Consider the following 21,009-nt stretch of genomic DNA (forward strand, 5'->3'; position numbering starts at 1 on the left):
ACATTTCTGCAATTTATCAGCAATATACTGGATCTATTCTGCAACAAACTGGCTTTTCTAATGCAGTGATGTGTTGGAAAGAATATGTTTTCGGTGTGTTATAAAGGATAATACTTACCCCATCTGTATTTCCGTGACCTGAATGACCAAAAATACAAACAGACTATTATTTTCTTTTGTAGAGAAAGTGCCTCATGCTGATGCTAACTATATGGACACATACACAGCTGTACCTTAACTAGTGCCAAATATAGATTTATAATGATCTTATCTGTTTTAATAAGGATAAGAATGCAAACTAATTGGGATGAACAGAGCTTCCTACTGTGGTACTTCGTAAACTTCTAGCAGTAACTGATTTAAGGACTTTCACTTCGTCTGCCACAGTGTGTATTATATCACATATACCCCAAATCAGAACGTTCACTTTAAAGCTTCCTCAGAGACAACAGTGTCCTTGCCTCATATCAGTTTACAAAAATCCAGTCACTTACAAGCAAGGAAGTGAATAGTTAAGAACATAACATCTTACACTGGTCACATAGGGCTAGTGCACCACCAGCCCTCCACAGCCATGGCAGAGAGTATGGAGGCATAAGGCCTGTACTCTCCTGTGCACGCTAGCTATACTATGGCCTGCAGCAAAGGAAAAGAAGGCGAGGCAGAGCTGCTGATTTCCCCAGGCTGTGCAAGGGGTAGCAGGCTTCATCTCCACCCCACTACATGCTGTGCTGGCCAGAATACTGGGTGAGGGACACTGTGGCTGGTATAGCCCTGGCACAGTTTATTTTCTTCCTAGGGGAGACCAGGAGAGAGAGTCATAATCTGCTTCTTGGGCTACTCCTGTACAACACATCTATGTGCTGGCTCTTCCTCAGGGCAGATGACAAAGTGATGATCATACCTAACAAGCAAATTACTTTTATCCAGTATAAAAGCAATGCATTTTCATGAGAACACAATAACTAACTCTGAAAAAAGAGTAGTCATTCCAGATCAGCGTTGAAAGTTATTAGGCTCAGCAAATCTTCCAAGCCAAAGTTATGTGGATGCTAAAACAAGGCTTTCCAAGAGAAAGTGCCTGCCATGTTGACTGTGGAGTGGTTACTGCTGTTATAGTGGTTGACTGTGGAGTGGTTACTGCTGTTATACACCACTCCAAAATATGACTTGCAGTTCACTAACACCATAAATATTTATGCCAGTCACTTATATTATAAATACAACATACTTAATTCTTAAATGGTTGCTATTAGTTAAAATGTATTCTTACCATCTGAACCAAATTCAACATCATCGTAACTTTGTTCATTGTCTGGATTTCTGTGAATATGAAAAGAAAATGTAAAATCTGAGAAGACAGTTCCTATAATTACATCTTAATTTAGCTTTGTTCTGCTGCACGTGCCAAGTATTTGGGACATTGACTGGATAGTCTGTTCACTTTCAGCCCTAAACATTACAGAGTTTAGATCTGTGTTTAAGTACAGTTGAGATTCTCATAATGGATTAAGCGTGACTTTGGTTTTCACAGGGTGGCATCTTGACTCTGAACATAAAAACAGAAAATAAACGAGCCAAAGGCATTCATATCCAAGTGTAGTATAAACACTGTAATTTGGTAGAGTGACAGACAGACAGAATAGTCAGAAATCTGTTTGGGGGTTTTGGAACACTAATAATCTCTGCATATGCATAAGCATAGCAACATATATATGCATGTTGTACAGGTCCTTTCAGGGAAAGAGAAGAAGCTTGAATCTTAAGCAGACAGGAAGGAGAATGTACAGGAATGCTTTTTATAGAGGCTGCAGGACCTGCTGTGGTTTAGCTGCTCTCTGGCCACTAGATGGAGCACTTAATGTACTTCATACTCAGTAATATATTCATTGCGTTTATGAGAATTTTCTATCTGAAAATGTTTCTCAAGCTCAAGAACAGCAGCATCTTTAGACTGCGTGCTTTCACATCGTCAGTAGCAACGTACAGTGTGCTGTGTGGTAAGACAGAAACCTCTTATGTCTGAGAGACACTCTATGTGTGCAATAAGTTGTTTACCGCAAAATTGCTTATTTTGAATACTGAACCTGCTTCCATTTGCTTTTCACTTTAGAAGCATATGCCTTTAACACTTTGGCTGCCAGCAGGTGCCGACTTGGCAAGCCAAATTTGAGAAGAGCATGAAAATAGCACCACAATGGGTAATAGAGGCCCTGAAATGTAAAACTATGAGCCAAGTTCCTCTCTCATGTGTGCAGTCTCACCTACTATCCCCCAGCCCTATTGCCCTGTATGCACTGACTGGTGCCCATTGACTTGTCTGTCTCTTCCCTCCTCTGCCATTGGCCCAGAGTGCTGGAGTAAGGTTCTTAGTTGCTGCTGCTGACTGGACTACTTATTCCCTACACATAAGGGAGAGGACAGAGCACCCGCACTTATACCTTTGTGATACAGGACATGGAAGGAGTTTTCTCCCACCACCACCTGTAGAGTGCGAGGGAGGGATTTGATAGTATATTTCCTGGGGCTGGCAGCAATCAGCTAAGCAGAAGGTCTCATCAGCTAGGGCCCAATCCAAGTTCCATTATAGTCCATGTAAAGACTTTCAGTCACTTTAATAGCAGACTCAATGTGGCATGGGAGCTTGGGTCTCCAGGCACCTGGGAGCTGGCCTTAAACTGCCACTGCCTGAGCATGCTGGTTTCCCTTGATAGACATGAGCTGGAAAGTAACAGCAAAATATAAGCAAAACGGATTTCATGTTCACTTACAAGGGATCAGAGCTGGGTTTGATGTTTCTGGGAGGTAGGCTGGGAACGGGTGGTGCTTGTGTTGATGGGTGAGAAGCTGAAGGAGGCGGCGGCGGTGGTATCTGTGTAGCAGAATGTGAGGGTGGAGGTAAAGGTGAGGAGAGCACTGAGTGGGAGATCTGTTTAACAGCTTCTTTGTTAGAACCTAAAACCAACAAAACAAAGACAATTTATCTAGTTAGCAATTCAAGATGATCCAAAGACAAAACATTGATTGTTTAGATAAACTCTAGATATAACATATTAATAGGATACATACCCAGAAATTAACATGTTATTTAAATATTGTAGATGTGCATGGTGCCTTATAATACATACAGAGACAGATATTATTTGTATTATCGCAGCATCTAGGAGTCCCAGCCATGGACCCCATTATGCTAGGCAGTACAAACCCAGAACAAAAAGATGGTCCCTGCTTCAAACAATTTACAACCTAAGTGTAAGATAAGAGACAACAGATAGATACTGTACCTTGGGGGAACACCCTACACCCCCATGTTCATCTTTATAAAATGATTGTGTGGTATCCAATGCAAAGTTTGTCATGTTGGGTGTCTTCGGAAGGCTCATGATGCGCTGAGCATGGTTGTTATAATGATGTTATAAAAACAATAAAGAGTCTGGTGGCACCTTAAAGGCTAACTGATTTATTTGAGCATAAGCTTTCATGGGTAAAACCCCACTTCTTCAGATGCATGGAGTGAAAGTTACAGATGCAGACATAAATACACTGACACATGGAGTTACCTCACAAATGGAGAGCCAGTGCTGACAGGGCCAATTCTATCAGGCTGGCTGTGGTCCACGCCCAACAATAGATGAGGAGGTGTCAATTCCAGGAGAGGCAAAGCTGCCTCTGTAATGAGCCAGCCACTCCCAGTCCCTATTCAAGCCCAAATTAATGGTGTTAAATCTGCAAATGAATTTTAGTTCTGCTGTTTCTGCAGTTTTTTTGTTCAACTATAGCTACTTTCAAATCTGTTATAGAATGTCCAGGAAGATTGAAGTGTTCTCCCACTGGCTTTTGTGTGTTACCATTCCTGATGTCCGATTTGTGTCCATTTATTCTTTTACGTAGGGACTGTCCGGTTTGGCCAACGTACCTGGCAGAGGCGCATTGCTGGCACATGATGGCATAAATAACATTAGTAGAAATGCAGGTGAATGAGCCTCTGATGGTGTGGCTGATGTGGTTGGGTCCTCTGATGGTGTCACTAGAGTAGATATGGGGACAGAGTAGGCAACGAGGTTTGCTACAAGGATTGGTTCCTGGGTTAGTGTTTCTGTGGTGTGGTGTGTAGTTGCTGGTGAATACTGGCTTCAGGTTGGGAGGCTGTCTGTAAGTGAGGACTGGCCTGTCTCCCATGGTCTGAGAGAGTGAGGGATCATTTTCCAGGATAGGTTGTAGATCGTTGATAATGTGCTGGAGAGGTTTTAGCTGGGGGCTGTACGTGATGGCCAGTGGTGTTCTGTTATTTTCCTTGTTGGGCCTGTCCTGCAGTAGGTGATTTCTGGGTACCCGTCTCGCTCTGTCAATCTGTTTCCTCACTTCCCCAGGTGGGTATTATAGTTTTAAGAATGCTTGATAAAGATCTTGTAGGTGTTTGTCTGAGGGACTGGAGCAAATTCAGTTGTCTCTTAGGGCTTGGCTGTAGACAATGGATCATGTGATGTGTCCTGAATGGAAGCTGGAGGCATGTAGGTAGGCATAGCGGTCAGTAGGTTTCCGGTATAGGGTGGTGTTTATGTGACCATCAGTTATTGGCACTGTAGTGTCCAGGAAGTGTATCTCTTGTGTGGACTGGTCCAGCCTGAGGTTGATAGTGGGGTTGAAATTGTTGACATCCAGGTGGAATTCTTCAGGGTCTCCTTCTGTTGGTCCATATGATGAAGATGTCATCAATGTAGTGCAAGTAGAGGAGGGGTGCTAGGGGACGAGAGCTGAGGAAGCATTGTTCTAAGTCAGCCATAAAAATGTTGCCATACTGTGGGGCCATGGGGGTACCCACAGTAGTGCCGCTGACTTGAAGGTATAAGTCATCCCCAAATCTGAAATGGTTGTGGGTGAGGACAAAGTCACAAAGCTCAGCCACCAGGTGTGCCATGGCCTCATCAGGGATACTGTTCTTGACAGCTTGTAGTCCATCCTCATATGGAATGTTGGTGTAAAGAGCTTCTACATCCATGGTGGCCAGGATGGTGTTTTCAGGAAGATCACCAATGCATTGTAATTTCCTCAGGAAGTCGGTGATGTCTCGAATATTGCTAGGGGTCCTAGTAGCATAGAGTCTGAGGAGAGAGTCCAAATAGCCAGATAATCCTATATAAGCTATAAGAGTGCCGATGCCTGAGATGATGTGTTATATATATACATATATATATATATAAAATATAATGATCATATATATATATAATGATGTTATAGTAATTGTTACAGTAATGTAATAGTAATGTTATAGGTTATAATTTCATATATATAGTTATGAGGCTGAAAATGTATCCTCATGGCTTAAAGCAAGCTCAGGCAAAATCTCTCCAAGAACAGAGAGGAAGTTCACACCTCATCAGGGCATGTATGGGACAATACCAGCCCAGCCGCACAGGAACAAAGGACGCTGGCCTAGGCAGCAATGAAAGAATCTGTTAGACTCTCAAGGGAATCAACCCCCCTTCCTTTGGTCAATTTGGAACTGCGATGAGGTAATGCTCACCTGACTCTGAAGGGTGGGTGGGGGGGTGGCGCGGCAAAGCCAAAGGGAAGAAAGGACATTATAAAAGGGAGAGAAATTTGCCATGCTCTCTCTCTCTTCCACCTACATCTACAGACACCACACCAGGTGATTGAAGCGCTGATCAAAGGGGAGAGCCTGGCTGAAGAGCAACTGGCCAGCTTGTGGTGAGAACCATCTAACTCTGTAAGGGCACTGAAAGTGTTAAGATCAGCTTAGGATGTGTTTTGCTTTTATTTCATTTGACCAAATCTGACGTGTTATGTTTTGACTTATAATCACTTAAAATCGATCTTTATAGTTAATAAATTTGTTTGTTTATTCTACCTGTATCAGTACATTTGGTTTGAAGTGTGTCAGAGGCTCCCCTTGAGATAACAAGCCTGATACATATCAATTGCTTTGTTAAATTGACAAACTCATATAAGCTTGCAGTGTCCAGCGAGCATAACTGGACACTGCAAGAAGGAGGTTCCTAGGGTTGGGTCTGGGACTGGAGATATTGGCTACTGTCATTCAGTTGCACAATCCAAGGAGTAGCTTACTTGCTAGAGGCTGTGAGTGAACAGCCCAGGAGTTGGGGTTCTCACAGCAAAGCAAGGTAAGGCTGGCTCCCAGAGTCAAGGATTGGGGTGACCTAGCAGATCACTGGTCCAGATACCACCAGAGGGGAACATCACATACAACAGTGGGGATAGTACAAGGAAACAATTAGGACATACTGGTCAGCATGATAAGCTGTCGTATCAGCACACCAGCCAACATGAAAAAATTATAATAGGTGATGTTGATAGTGAAGCCCAAAATTAACGCTGCCAATTTTTTTTCCATTTTAAGACCCTGTTTTCAGTTGCGTATAACTTTACCAAACTTTAAACATGGGCTGAAATTTCCCATTCTAGGCATCTCCCTCACACTGACTTTTTAGAGGGTTTTAGCAACAATGGTTCATCTGTCTCTGTGAATGAAATTAGGGAAAATACATTGTTTTGTTCATGATAAGAAAATCTTATAATTGTTTCATTGAGAAGCTGTGCCACTGTCTTTCATTGGAGCAGAGACTTCAGATTTGAAAGTGGGGTGGGATTGTGTGTTGCTCTGGTGTTAGGGACGTATTCTTTGCTGTGCCTGTGAAAATCCACCTAAATCTGGCCAAGTTATAAACCTCTGAGAATAATCCCAGTTCACACACGCTAACAGTCTTGATCTGAAGACATCAAGAGATGAAGAATTCACCACTTCCCTTGGTACTTTGTTCCAATGGTTAATTCCCTCATAGTTAAAAAACTTTGATTAATTTCTCATCTGAATTTGTCTGCCTCCAGCTTCCAGTCATTGGTTCTTGTTATGCTTTTCTCTGCTACATTAGAGAGCTTTTCAGTACCCAACACTTTCTCCCTGTGCTTTATTAATATTGTGTAGTGCTAGTTTTTTAATCAGAATGTCATGCAGTATTAAACCAAACTCCTTACAATAGTCTAAGTATATTACATCTATGCAATTACCTTTGTCAACCAAACTTGTAATCTCATCAATGAAAGAATCAGTTTTGTTTGACAAGTCCTATTTTCAGAAGAATCACATTAACTGGCATTAATTATAGTCCTATCCTTTAGTTCTTTATTAATTGAATCCCATATCAGCTTTTTCGTTATTTTACCCTATGCAACCTTAATCCTCCCCTCTTGTGCAATCTTTAATTACACAATCACATTCCCCCCCCCACACACACTTCTTTATTGATTTCTATTGGATCTATGTGCTCAGCATAGAGAGTAAGAGCTATAAAATCTGGTTCTTCATGATTTGTACTAGCACACTGTTGGCACTTAAGATATACTAAATAATTACATTCTTTACAAAGCTCTGTCCTTGCCTCCGTGGGTCCCGCGTTTCCTGGCGGATTTCGCTAGCCTCAGAGGCTCACCGTGACCCTCCACATAACCCTTCTTTCTCTAGAGACAAGGGTCACAGTCTACTGAGCCATTTTCATCGTAAGCCAGCAAGGGAGGTGAGGAGAAGTTATCCTTCCTTGCACAGTCTCTGTTGTCTCCCAGTCTCAGTGATTAATCAGGGGACAAAGGTGGGGGGGAAGCCCAGGCCCACCCTCTACTCCGGGCTCCAGCCCAGGGATCCTAATAGTATCAGCTATGGTAGCTGACCTTTTAGAAACATGACATGTACAATTCCCTGGGCCACTTCCCCCACAGCAGCCCTCACTTCCTTAAGCTCCACTTCACCCTTACCTCAGGGCCTCTTTCCTTGTGCCTGATATGGTGTGTACTACTCAGCCTCTCCAACAGCATAACTTCCTTCCACTGCTCCTGACATGCACACCCACCTGACTGACTGGGAGGCTTTTAACTAGTTTCAGCCAGCCCCTGATTGGCTTCAGGTGTCCCAATCAACCTAGCCTTCTCCCTGCCTTCTGGAAAGTTCTTAATTGGCCCTAGGTGTCTTAATTGACCTGGAGCAGCTTCCATTTCACTTAACCTGGTACCAGGGATTAGTTTAGCCTGGAGCTAATATATCTATCTCCTACTACTTTTATATAGCCATCTGGCCTTGGCCCGTCACAATTCATACTCAAAATGTTTCTTTTTTCTTTTGTCTCTGTAGGCCTCATTATCTCCTGTGTTGCACCTTCTGTAGTCATCCACACTTGTGCAAACTGAAACCAATGTGGGTGCAAAATACTTCCATTCTAGTGTTGAAATTAATGGGACTATTTGTGAAGGAAACTACCACTCAGTGAAAATAGTGCTGGCAGAATCAGGTCCACAGTGATTGCAGATTAAACCATAATAATGTTTCAATACTGCTTCTTTTCTGCTTTAAATGGACGTTTTGAATTTACCTTAGTTCCATATTTGTCTGTTTCTGCAAGTCTTAATACACAGCATGGAAAGGAGCTATATTAGTGATGGAATTGGAGTCAGCTGAGAACACTCAGGTAAAACAGAAAGAGAAGCAATAATGAAATATCATTGTGGTTGCACATGTAAATCAACACCATTCAAAGACCTGGTGAATCATTATCATTGTGCACTAGCCTCAACCACTGGCACACCAAAAGACTCCTTCCTCTCCATTACAGATCTCTTTGGTTTTCAGACATCCTGCACCGGATCCAGACAGAGGAGTGGAAAGCCGAGCACCGATGGCAGAAAATGAAAGCTGAATCAGACAGGATGAATAACAAATTCCTTGAAGCCTGTGCTGAGGCTGTATGACAGGTCAAGAGAACCTTCCTTTCAGCCTCCATTGAAGCTGCCAAATCCCACCCCAAGGAGCTGTCCAGGGCATAAATTGCTTCAGCAATCCTGAATGCCTACAACCTGGATCAGAGCTAAGTACCAAGCGCTGCAAAGAATTATCCTACTTCACCGAAAAAATCACACACATTAGGAAGCCTCCTCAAACAGCCTGGATCTACTCCACCTGCACCCACCAACCAACAGCCCAGCTGCATTCCCACAGATCAGTACACTCACTCATCAAGAAGTTCTGGACACATCTAAAGGAGTCCCAACTCAAGACTTGTGAAATTGCACCTCCACCACTAGACCCCTCACTTGTGGAGTCCCACAAGGAACAATTCTCTGTCCAGTTCTTTGCAACATTCAGCCATTAGGTGTACTGATCATACAACATGGACTCAGGTGCCAGAACTATGCAGAAGATAAATAGCTCCACCTATCCTTCACCACCGATGACCATACCACTACCAGCAAGATGGCCCAGTGCTTGGATAAGATCAGCTCATGGATGAAGAACAGCTGGCTGAAATTGAACCTGAGCAAGAACTTAGGTGATGCTGGAGGGCAGAGGATAATACTTTGAAAAGTTTTCCATCACAATGCCATCACCTTTGATTGAAGATACACACCCACAATTGGTCATTTCAGTCTATACTTTTGGAGTGCTCTTTGATTTCGCATTGACGCTGAGCTCTCACATAGCATCATCCATGAGTAATGCTCTCTATCATCTCCAGTTGGCTAGGAGGCTCTGTCCCATCCTGGTAGAAGGTGACCTGGCCTCAGTTATTCATGCCTTTGTCACCTCTTGGCTAGATTGCAGCAATGTGATATACCTGGAATGAAGCCTTCAGCACTTAGGGGATTTCCACTGGTACAGAACACTGCTGCACATCTCAGTAACACAGGCTACTGTGAGCACATCAGTCTTCTGTTCTCTACACTGGCTTCCCATAGAATTTTTAATCAAATTCTAGGTGTGGTCCTTATCTTGAAGGCGCCCCAAGGCCTGGGCCCAGGATATTTAAAAGACAACCTAAAGCCCTGGGATAAAGACCCTGGTTGACAACTAACCCCTTCCCCTGGTACAATGGTACTTTCTATTGCAAGGATAGAGCTTGTCTGTGTGAGAGTGAGAACAATCTTGGGGGCTGGTCTGATACTGTAAAATGAACTCTTCTAGGAACTCATGACCTTCTTCTCTGAATGCAGGGTGCACTTCTTTGACCTTGCCTTCTCTAACATAAGTACATAGAAATATGTATAACAACACAAAACAAAATATCTACCACAACAAGACCCTCCACTGCACACGGATCTCCTCTGGGGAGAGGATGAAAGAACAAACAACACGTGACAGCTGTGTAGTCACTGAATTACTGAATGCACTACTGGAAGGCGCTCAGATACTATGGTGATGAGTGCAATATGAGAACCTATATACATAAGAATGGCCATACCAGGTCAGACCAGTTGTCCATCTAGTGCAGTATCCTGGCTTTTGACAGTAGTCAGTTCCAGATGCTTCAGAGGGAATGAACAGAAAAGGTCAATTTCAAGCAATCCATCCCCTATCATCCATTCCCAGCTTTTGGTACTTGGACGTTTAGGGACACCTGGAGCATGGCCAATAATAGCCAAGGCTTCCCTGAACTCATCTAATTGTTGTATTGAATTGAATCACTAGGGCCTAATTCTGTCACATTTACACTGATGGTTCTTTCCTATGCAAGTAGTTGAATTTGCTTCAATGGGACTGCTTATTAAGCATTGTGAGTATGCTTTCAGAATCAGACTCTGAAATAAAAATGAAATCTGGATCTGATACTTGAGAGCACTTAAGCTTGTGCTTAATTTTAAGTCTATGCTTAAGTTCCACTGACTTCAATGTGACTTTTGTTTTCCTGAATCAGGGGAGAAATAAAAAGTGATCAGTAAAATAAGAGTAAAGATGATTTTCATTTACATTATGAGCCTCTCCTTTTCAGGTATAAATCATGGCTGAAGGTGGTCTCAAAAAGTCATAGCCTGCTAGCCTGTTTTCCATAAACACTGTGGCTATTTTTCACAAAAATTGCATAAAACTCATCAGTTTGAACACTTTTAGTTACAGAACACCTCAAACGTAGATTGTAAATATTTGACAGATTATTATGCATCTTTCTAATTCAAAAACAAGTTTGTTTTTAACGAATTCAGGCCATTAGTCATTGATGTCTGGGAAACAGTCACTTTCCATTATTTTTTCTTTTCTTTCTATCGTAGAACGTTAGATGCCCGACAGAAAACAGAAGAGAGTTATTCCATAATTAAGATTCTTTTAACATATTGACCACTTCCTGGAAATATAAGTGCTATTGGACCTTTAACTGTGATTGTTCTTTTCTTTCCTGTTTTCTGTCAAGATCCTTAGGGCTCAGTTCTCCACTGCTGAAGATGCAAGGGTGCAGGGTGAGCGCAGGGAGCCAGTTATGGTTCCCAGATCTAGCACTGTCACTCTGACTTATATCACCTGAATAAATGATGTTATACCAGTGAAGGGCTCTAATGGATGTAACAGACAAGAGAATCTAGCTTTTCATATTGTTTTAACAGAGCCTTTTGGAAGGGTGGTGAAGGGGAGATGAATATAATTTACTGAGCTATTTTAAAAGGTCACCAGCAACTCACATACAACCGAACACCAGTACACATCTCTCCAAATCCTCTGCTTCCTACTGTTCTGGAACAAAACCACCCAACATCATATAAGCAATCACTACAATTAAAAATGCAGCTCCCAACTCCTGTATTACTCCTGGGGGAATTCTGCACCACTGCATGACACAGAATTTTGCAGAAATTAACATTGTGTGCGCAGAATTTCCTTTCCCCCACAGAAATGGGCTGCAGTGCCGCTAGCTGCCTCTAAGGGCCACTGGATCTGGCAGAGCCCAGCTTGCACATAGAAGACACTGCTGGAGGGAGGGAGAGGACACTAGAGAGTTCCTGGAAGCTGCAGTTCCCAGCATGCCCTGAGGGAAAGAGAGTGTGGTGCGCAGGAAACTCCATGCAAGCCTGGGACTAAGCATCAGACTGTTTCTCTCTTTGGTTCCCTGAGCTCTGGAGGGGGGAGAGGGGAGAATGTCTGGGCTGGGGGCCATGGCTGGGCTCTGGGGGGGGAGGGGGTGCAGGTATCTGGCTGGAGGGGGGCGTGGCTGGGCTCTGTGGAGGAGGGGTTCAGGTGTATTGGCTGGAGGAGGCCCTGCAGCTGGGCTCTGGGGGGAGCGGGGTGGTGGGTGTCTGGCTCCCCAGCTGTGCTCTGGGGCGGGGAAAGGGGTAGAGAAACAGGAACTGGGTTGTCATAGGGGTTTCTTTAACTTTCTACTCTTGGGGGAATTTTTGTGTGTGTTTGTATTGTTACAGACATACTTGCTGACAAGTATTTTCAAATACATTACCAAAATAATTGAAACTGGCATGATTATGTAGTGTTATTTTTACAAATAAAATTTGCAGAATTTTGTAGAATTTTAAAATATTGTGTGCAGGATTTTAATTTTTTTGGCACAGAATTTTAAATTTTTTGGTGCAGGATGCCCCCAGGAGTACTGTATCTTCCATGGGGTAGATTGTGCCTGGCCCTTATTCCATGTTTACATAGGGAGTGCTTGCACAGAGAGGTCAAGAAGAACTGCAGCCCCCTGTGTAAAAATAGCCACTGCAATCAGTGGACATTGACCTTCTGTAACCCCTGATCCATATCAGGTGATGGGGACTAGTAAATAAAAACTAGTCTTTTACCAGCATGTGTATGACACCTTATTACTGTGCACTCTGGGGACTGTAGAGGATGTTCTGTGCCTGTTTCTCCACAGATGATCCATGGCACCTCAAAGGGCGGAGAGGAAGCAGGACCATGGGTCAGCCCATTATATACCAGCCAATGGAGCTCCCCTACCATACCAAGTGATAGTTTCCTGCATCCCACACAGTGATGTAGGAGAAGCAGCACAGCCTAAATGACACAATCAAGTTCTATGCAGTGTTGTTGTAGCCATCTCGGTCCCAGGATATTAGAGAGACAAGGTGGGTGAGGTAATATCTTTTACTGGACCAACTTCTATTGGTGAGAGAGACAAGCTTTCAAGCTCATCAACAGAAGCAAGCTCCCCTCAGACCAGGAAACACCAACTCAAAGTGGCACCAGACCCCCCTGCCAGAACAATACAGGCAAAATCTGAAGACATATTTCCACTGCTGCAATGATCAACATCCTCCACAACACACCTTTCAAGATCCATGGATCCTACACATGCCTATCACACTATGTGGTGTACCTCATCCAGTGCACTAAATGCCCTAATAAGAACTATGTGGGTGAAACCAATCACTATACTCTCAAATGAACTCACGCAGGAAAATTATAAAAGACAGACACCATATCACCTGTGGGAGAACATTTTCCACAGAGCAATCACTCTATATCTGACCTATCAGTCCTCATCCTCAAAGGAAACCTGCACAACTCTTCCAAAAGATGAGCCTGGGAGCTTAAATTCATAACTTTGCTAGACATGAAAAATCATGGTCTTAATAAAGACACTGGATGTATGGCTTATTACAACAATCTGTAACCCACGAACTCTCTTTTTTGTCCTATGACTACAGGGGTGTTAATGGGCCACTTCACGTTGAATGGTCCTGCCTATTATGTACTGACTACTTATGCTAAACTATCAGTTCTATCTTGTATTTAGCTGTGAAGCTCTTAGTACCTTTCTCAGACCTGAAGAAGAGCTCTGTGTAGCTTGACAGCTTGTCCTTCTCAGCAACAGAAGTTGGTCCAATGAAATATATTGCTTCACCACCTTGTCTCTTGAACAATCAAGACCAGCATTTTATCCCTACTTCACTGATTTCAGAAGCCTTCTCATTAGTTGCACTAATCTCATCCTAATTTTACTAATTTCCAACATCTTCCCGTCCTCCCTACAGTTCTAGTAAAAGTGTTCCTTCATTTTGCACACACCACAATGGAGACCTCCATGGACACCCCGATGAAATATTAACTTGACCTTCCTCACATGAGGCCTGAGCCTGTGTGATGAGGAATACTCCTGATCGGTACTGAATGCTTTCTACTTTCGCTGGTGTAAAGAACAGATGAAGATGATCAACACCTCCAACAAGGCACCAACCAACTCACAGCAGAACTGGTTGATTTCAAAATTTGAGAAGGTGGGGACAATTTTTATGACATGTTCTCAAAAAACATTTTCTCCCCCCCACCCCCAACCATTTATACTGCTGGTCAAAAGGTTTTGTATTTTGAAATTACGTTTTTTTTTAAAAAGAGGAAACATTTTCAAACAGCTTTACTGCAGAGGCAACACGTAGTGGGGAATGCAGAGTCAAATGCCCCCCCAGATTGGCCTGCTGGGGGGGGAGAGAAAGAGGGGCTCTGTCCTCCTCTCCCTGCCCCTCCCCATCAGCATGTTCTGCTGCTTCTGCATGAGAGAGATTGGTTGGGAGGCAGCAGTGGCCTACTCCCTGCCTGGGCTTGGCTGCTGGGGACAGAGGCCCAGCACACTGGGGCGGATGGGCGGGCTCTGGCTCGCTGGGCCCCTGTTCCTGGCAGCCAGACCTGGGCAGGGAGCGGGTCCCCACTGCCTCCTAGCGAGGTTCTCTCAGGCAGAAGTGGCTCCATCCCACTCTCCGTCCAGTGGTCAGGGAGAGCAGCTGAAGTGCAGGAGGGAGGCTCAGGGAGAGAAAGACAGAGCCCCCCCTCTCCTCACAGGTAACGTGGGGTGGGAAGAGCATGGTGTCCCTAGCCTGGGCACAGGGCGGTGTGGGAGGCACTGGGCAGAGGAGACACGTGGGGCAGTCACGTGTCCTCCCCTTTAGATTGTGCTCCCCCAGTATGAGGAGGCATGAGTCGTCTATGCCTAGTGCACAGTGTTATGTCTCCATCCACTGTTTCTTCAACCTCACTTTTGATACTTCCAGAGACACAGTCAAACTCTTTCATTTCCTCAAATCTACATACAACAATTGTATTATCCAGGAATACATGGAAGAGCTAGAGACTACAGTCATGAGAACATGAGAAAAAGACAGACAGATGCACAGAAGCTGGATGTCACCAACTTGTTGATGAGGTAGCAAAGAAATACAGGTTGGAAAATGAGTGGTAGTTGTCATGAATTTCCCAAAGTGTTTATACGCCTCCTCTTTCAACAATAGAGAAACACATTTCACCGTTTTTTGGGGTTTTTTTTGGCAGAGACAGTACATTCAAGCTCACTGATTCTAATTCTGTGAACTTCAATAATCATTACAAAATATTTGCCGTCTGAAAATTGTACATACTTTCATAGATTCTTAAAAATATTTTGTATTAAATTTTGCAAATTTCTTGAGATTTTTTCAGTTTTAGTAGGAAACATCTGAAAAAGCAAAAGCAATCACATTTAGTCACTTCTATCTGAGAGCCTGGGGAGGTTTATTGGTTTTAAAAAGAGCTTGCTTGCAGCTCTGGCTGTAAAACAAAGAAGCTGCAACAGTGCTTGTTACAGCCGAGCACCCACTTCCTACTTTATTTATGTTTTGCAGAAAACTGTTCTCAGCTCAGCTTCCCTATCTTGCATGCTATTTTAGCAACAGACCAGTTAGTCTAGGTTTCCCACTAATATTATTTTAGAGTTGCCCAAAATAAACAACCATGCTCATAGCATTATTGAAACTGAAATCTTTTTAATAAGTATCACACTGCTATCATTTATGTTACTGTGAAAGAGGCACAAAGATGCTAATTATTGCAGGCACTGGGATTGCCTACTAAAGTGAAGTTTACAAAAAGTTTTAGTTATGGCTACCTGTTTTTGCATGCCCATGACTTTTCAAAAAAATTTTTTTCTGTGCAGAAATTTTACATGTGAGGGCCTTGATCCTGCATTGAGAACTGTGTAGCACTATCACTCTCCTCCCTTCTTCTCTGACATGCTGTTCTCCCCCATATCCCTCCCCATCCTGCACAGCCCCGATGTAACCCCTCCTTACCTCGCCTCCTCTTACTCCAGTTAGGTGATGGAGCTTCCTCTGCCTGCTCTGTAGCAAAAGAAATTGCCCCTACCTCAGGGAATTCTCCAGTACAAATCTCCAGCTGCTCGAAGTCGACTTTGTGCCGTGTAAGGGTCACAAAAGAAACATGGCAAACTGGAGAATCTGGCCCTCAGTTTTTAAGCAGAACTTCACACTGGTGACACAATCTAACACACAGTTATTAAAATACTTAGCTCCTACTTAATGCCTTAATTTTCAAAACACTGTACAAACACTTATTAATCCTCATTCCTGTTTTTGAACTGTGGTAACAGAGACATGGAGTGTTTAAGGGCAATGTGCTCAAACTTAAGTGTTTAAATTCAGCACCTAAATCCATAATTAGAGCCTGAGATCCTTAAGAAAATAAAAACAAAACCCAACCATCTTCAGCACATGCGTAAATTTATGAACCCAAGTAAACCCACAGACTTCAATGGGACTATTCTGGTGAATAAAGTTATTCAATGTGTGTTTGCAGGACTGAGCCCTTTGGCATCTAAATAAGTGGCCAGATATTAAGAAGTGTTAAAGATATGCAGCACTCATTGATGTCAGTGAAGTTGCTTCAAATTTACATTGATGCAACTGAGAGCAGAAATCTGGCCCCTTTTATGGAGGTACCAGAGATTTAATTAATGCCAAACTGTCAGACAAAACTCCTGATTATTTGAAAGAAATCCTTAATAACTGATATTGAAGTATTTACAGATATTAGCCAATTAATTTTCATGCTAGAAGAGTTTATTTCTATAGTTTTTGCCAACAAAAAAAATCCTAATTTAAATTATTCAGACATAGAATATGTATGTTCTAATAAGATGCGGATAATTTAAAATAAATCATTAATAAACTGTTGATTCAGTTCAGAAAGGGCAGGGAAAGGAAAAGGGGTGTATGGGGGAGGGCAGCAGGGGAGATTTATTAGAAAGGGCACAAATTAATCTAAACACAACAATTTGGTGTCTCCTCTGTTTCCCAAATCAGCAAATTGGAGGCACTTTGGATGAAACACCGATCATTCAATTTTAAAAACATTCAGATCTTTTTATATGGCACGTAATAGTAACAACAGTTGATAGAAGACAAGTGGTATTTTAATTAAAAATTAATTATAAGGTTATATCCATTGGAGAGCTACGCAAAGCTTTACTCAGACAAGCAGTCCCACGCTTTGCATTCAAATGGTGCTTTTTTGCATATTTTCCATTCAAGAGTAGCACACAAGATGCATCATTGTTCCAAAAAGTATCACTTTACAGTATGTACGTTTGGTCAAAAACTAGAAATAGTCACAAATTTTCAACTTACAAAAATAATATTGTAGAATAAAATATTTTTCCAAATCATTAATAGGAAGTTTGGCATAAGTATATTTGTCTGCTAAATTCCTTATTATCTTTACCATAAAATGACTGAAGCTTTTCTTTTTTAATTTTATTGTGGCTGCTGTTACATTTATTTAGTAATTAAGGCCAGGGATTTCAAAAATGACTAATGATTTTTCATGTTGAAATTTTTCGGTGCCCAACGTGCAATACCTTAAAGGGTCCTGATTCTCCGAATGTGGGTTCTTAGCACATTTTGAAAATCAGGCCCCTGTAAGGTAACCCCATGGGAGTCTGGTCTGCATAACTGAGGACAGAAACTATACCCAGTTGATCTTCTGTTTATTATTTCCAGGTAAATGTATATTCCCCAGAGTATGCCAGAAGAATGTATGCACTGAGCTTTTATTTTAAATTTGGAACTGCTTTTTCTGTGGTAATTTTTTACTGGAGTTTTTGTATTTTATGCCCTTGAGATGGACAGTCAATACAAATAAAATAATGAGCATTATTTGTTTGGCTAACTGTGGGCATACCTATGGCCCAGTGTAAATAAGAAATAATAATAGTAACACTGAATATTTGGAGACTCTCAGAAGAAATCATGGATAGCAGTCAGGGCTACCCCTGCGGCTCTGACCTGGCCCGTCCAGGAGGGTAAGAGAGTATCTGGGCCCCCTACTAATAAAGACTGAGAATGGTAATCTATCGCCCACCCTAAAACATACAGTAGGACAACCAGTACTAAAGCAACCGTCGCTCGACGCTAGAGACCTTGCAAACTACTGTCTGAATTTGACAGTTGAGCAGTTTGCAAAAATCAGTCTCTGCCACCATCTGTGAGTGGCCAGTGTAACGGACCCCCTGAGTCAGGCTTCAGGACAGAGAATGGCACAAAGTCAGCATTTCTTGCCCTGGCGGAAGACCTCCTCATGACCATAGACAAGAGATGTACTTCCAGACCACTCCTGCAGAACCTCTCTGTGGCATTTGATACCACTGATCAGCAATACTCCTGCTGCAGGGATGAACAGAAATGCCCTGAAATGGCTCAGTTCCTTCCTCTGAGACTGACCACTGAGAGTCCTTATGAGAAATTGTTCCTCCACCTCTAGAGACCGCACCAGCGCAGTCCCACGAGGCCCGATCCTCTCCCCCACATTATTCAACATCTGTGACTGAGAGAGCTGGCGAGACAACACAGGCTGAAGTGCCAGAAGTACGCAGACTACTCCCAGCTTTATAAATGTAAACCATTTTGTCAACCTGCTTTCCTGGCTTCTCATTGCTTAGCTGACATCAGACCAGCGGGAACATAAGCAGGCCTAAGCTAAACCCAGGTAAGACTGAGATGGTGCTGGTACTAAGCGATATATGTGAAGCAATTGCCTTCTCTATGAAGGACATCTGCCCTCAAATTGCTGAGTTGCTCAGCTGCCTTTGGGTCCTTTTTCAGTCCTTGATGCTATTGGATGGCCAAATAGTTATGACAGCAAAACACTTTCACTTACATTTGCAACTCGCCAGAGGTTTGCACCTTAACTTATTTAACACAGAGTAGGCCACGCTGAGGCATTCATGATCTCCAGGTTTAGTCACTGCAGTTCATGTCTAAGAATGAAACTAGACACCCTGAAAATGCTTCAACTTTTACAAAATGCAGCAATCTGTCCGTTCAGCAGTACGGATCACTGTGAATCTATCATCTGAGTGCTCTACTCCCTGCACTGGCTCCCCAGTGAATTCTGAGTCCAGTGCAAGGTCTCTGTCCTGATATTTAAAGACCTCCATGGGATTGCTTGGAAATACCTGAAAGATCACATCTCCCCCTTGTGCATGACTGCATATTGTATTTGGATTAAGGATTATTTCACTGGAACAATGGATTGATCAATCATTGGGGAGGCTTGTGACTGTGGGAGACAGAGCTTTCACAGGAAATGGATATATGCTGTGAAACAAACTCTTGCAAGAGACAGGAATCACCATGGACTTTATTACTTTTAGAACTAAATGCAAAACTCATTTCTTCAATTTAGTTTTCCTTCAACAAGTTCTTCACACATGCATGCGGACACCTGCACACTCAAAAAGCCACTCATTCACTCTGATACAGCCACCCCCCCAACCAAAATTAACAAAAGCCATAAACTAATCAAGCTGGTTTTCCAACAGAGAAAAGAAAAGGAGATGTGATTATTTGTATTGTTAAATACTCGGGGGTGCTCAGGAAATAGAGTGAGTCAGGCCATAAAAGCACAGAGAGAAATAAATAGGTAAACAACCAGATAGATGCACAGGAATCAGACCCACACCATACCAGAGGCTGTTCAAGTAGAAAGGACATTTTTCTTTTTGGAAAAATTTCCAAGAAAGAATTCAAAATTAACCTGAACCCAAAAGGAGCTGCAAGTGCTCAGCAGCTCTAAAAAAATCACGTATTTAGGTACTTAACTTTCTACTTTTTATGTGGCATCTCCATTACTGGAGATTTGCAACCTAGGCAGCCCATTCTGTATGATCCACTGCTAATCTCTTTTCGGAGGAATAGCCCTTTTCATCTACTCAATGCCCAGCTGAGATCCTCTTTTTTTGGCTTCATGTTCTTCAGCCATCAACTTTTCCTACCAGTGCCTGTAAATATGCATGATTGCCCACTGAACCTGTTAAAATGTGCCTTGCAAATTGAATCTTTCTTTTCATAAGATCTAGGACTAGCATTTGTTGAGTTCCAATCGTCTCCAATACTTTTTAATTGGGTACGCAGTCTGTCCATGATATTTTCAGAATTCTTCTATACCACCATATTTTGAAGGATTGTTATTTCTTTATTATGAATTGTTTGAATGTCCGTTTTGCACCACTGTAATTTAACACAGGCCAAATGTAAGTTTTTAAGAGTCAGAATTTAGTTTTCAGACTTATGTCTCCTGTCATCGGATGTTTATTCTTCCAGAACGTCTCTTTGCTCTTGCTATTCTGCTGCTGACTTTGGTGTCTGATCTTCCATTTTCTGTAATGATGCTTCCTAAGTAGCAATAATTTCTCACTTGCTGTATGGCTGTCTTTCACTGGAATTCTCCTAAATTTAGGCATTTAAATATGAACATTCTGTCCCTAGTGTTATATAGTAATTTCATATATGAATTTTGTACATCTTGTGTAGGTTTTTATGTATGCAATACATTGAATTGTTTATTAGACATTATTTTAAAAGTATAAAGTGTATAGAAATATAGGCCCCAGTTGTGCAAGGTGCTTCAGCAAATGTCAAACTTTAAGTGTAGTCACATTAACTTGAATTGGGGCCAAAATGGATTATCTAATATAATAAACAGTAAGAAAAAGTTTTATTCATTACAGTGAAAACATGGATGCCTTGTCTATATGAATAAGTTGAATCTCTTCTAGGTATTGGCTCTATATTGAGGTTGTGCACTCCTTTGGGGCCTGAGATAATATTAGCCATTGTATGCTAACTTTTCACAATTTTGTGTGTGTTTGTATGCACGAAGAGTGCAGGCCCAACATTTGTGAACACAGAATTAGAGGCATGTTTGAAGTCAACTGAAAAGTAGGTCATTACAGTGCAAGACATATATTGGTATCATTGTATTAATAACCAAAGTCTTGCTTAAGCAAAGTTTTGTTTCTGTGGTATTTTTCCATTGCTGGAGAAAGAAGAAATATTGCTGTCATAGGCATAGGGTCTGATGTGAGGTTTTGGGTTTCACATCACAGGCTATTGCTATAACTGGTTATAACTATAACTATTTATAATCTATAAATAGATTTT

The 21,009-nt window shown here is 42.2% G+C and overlaps 1 protein-coding gene across 1 annotated transcript in view; it reads right to left on the minus strand.

Annotated features, from left to right (window-relative positions):
- The window catches only part of FYB1 (FYN binding protein 1), a 70,555-nt gene that overhangs the window by 39,781 nt on the left and 9,765 nt on the right, over window positions 1-21,009 (minus strand). Inside the window, exons 2-4 of the mRNA XM_074953918.1 lie at window positions 2,772-2,955; window positions 1,274-1,323; window positions 119-138 (exon numbers count right to left, since the gene is read on the minus strand). Coding sequence (XP_074810019.1) covers window positions 119-138; window positions 1,274-1,323; window positions 2,772-2,955 — 254 coding nt within the window. The remainder of the gene's footprint in view (window positions 1-118; window positions 139-1,273; window positions 1,324-2,771; window positions 2,956-21,009) is intronic.

The sequence above is a fragment of the Natator depressus genome, chromosome 5, assembly GCF_965152275.1.
Source record: "Natator depressus isolate rNatDep1 chromosome 5, rNatDep2.hap1, whole genome shotgun sequence".
Lineage (NCBI taxonomy): Eukaryota > Metazoa > Chordata > Testudines > Cheloniidae > Natator > Natator depressus.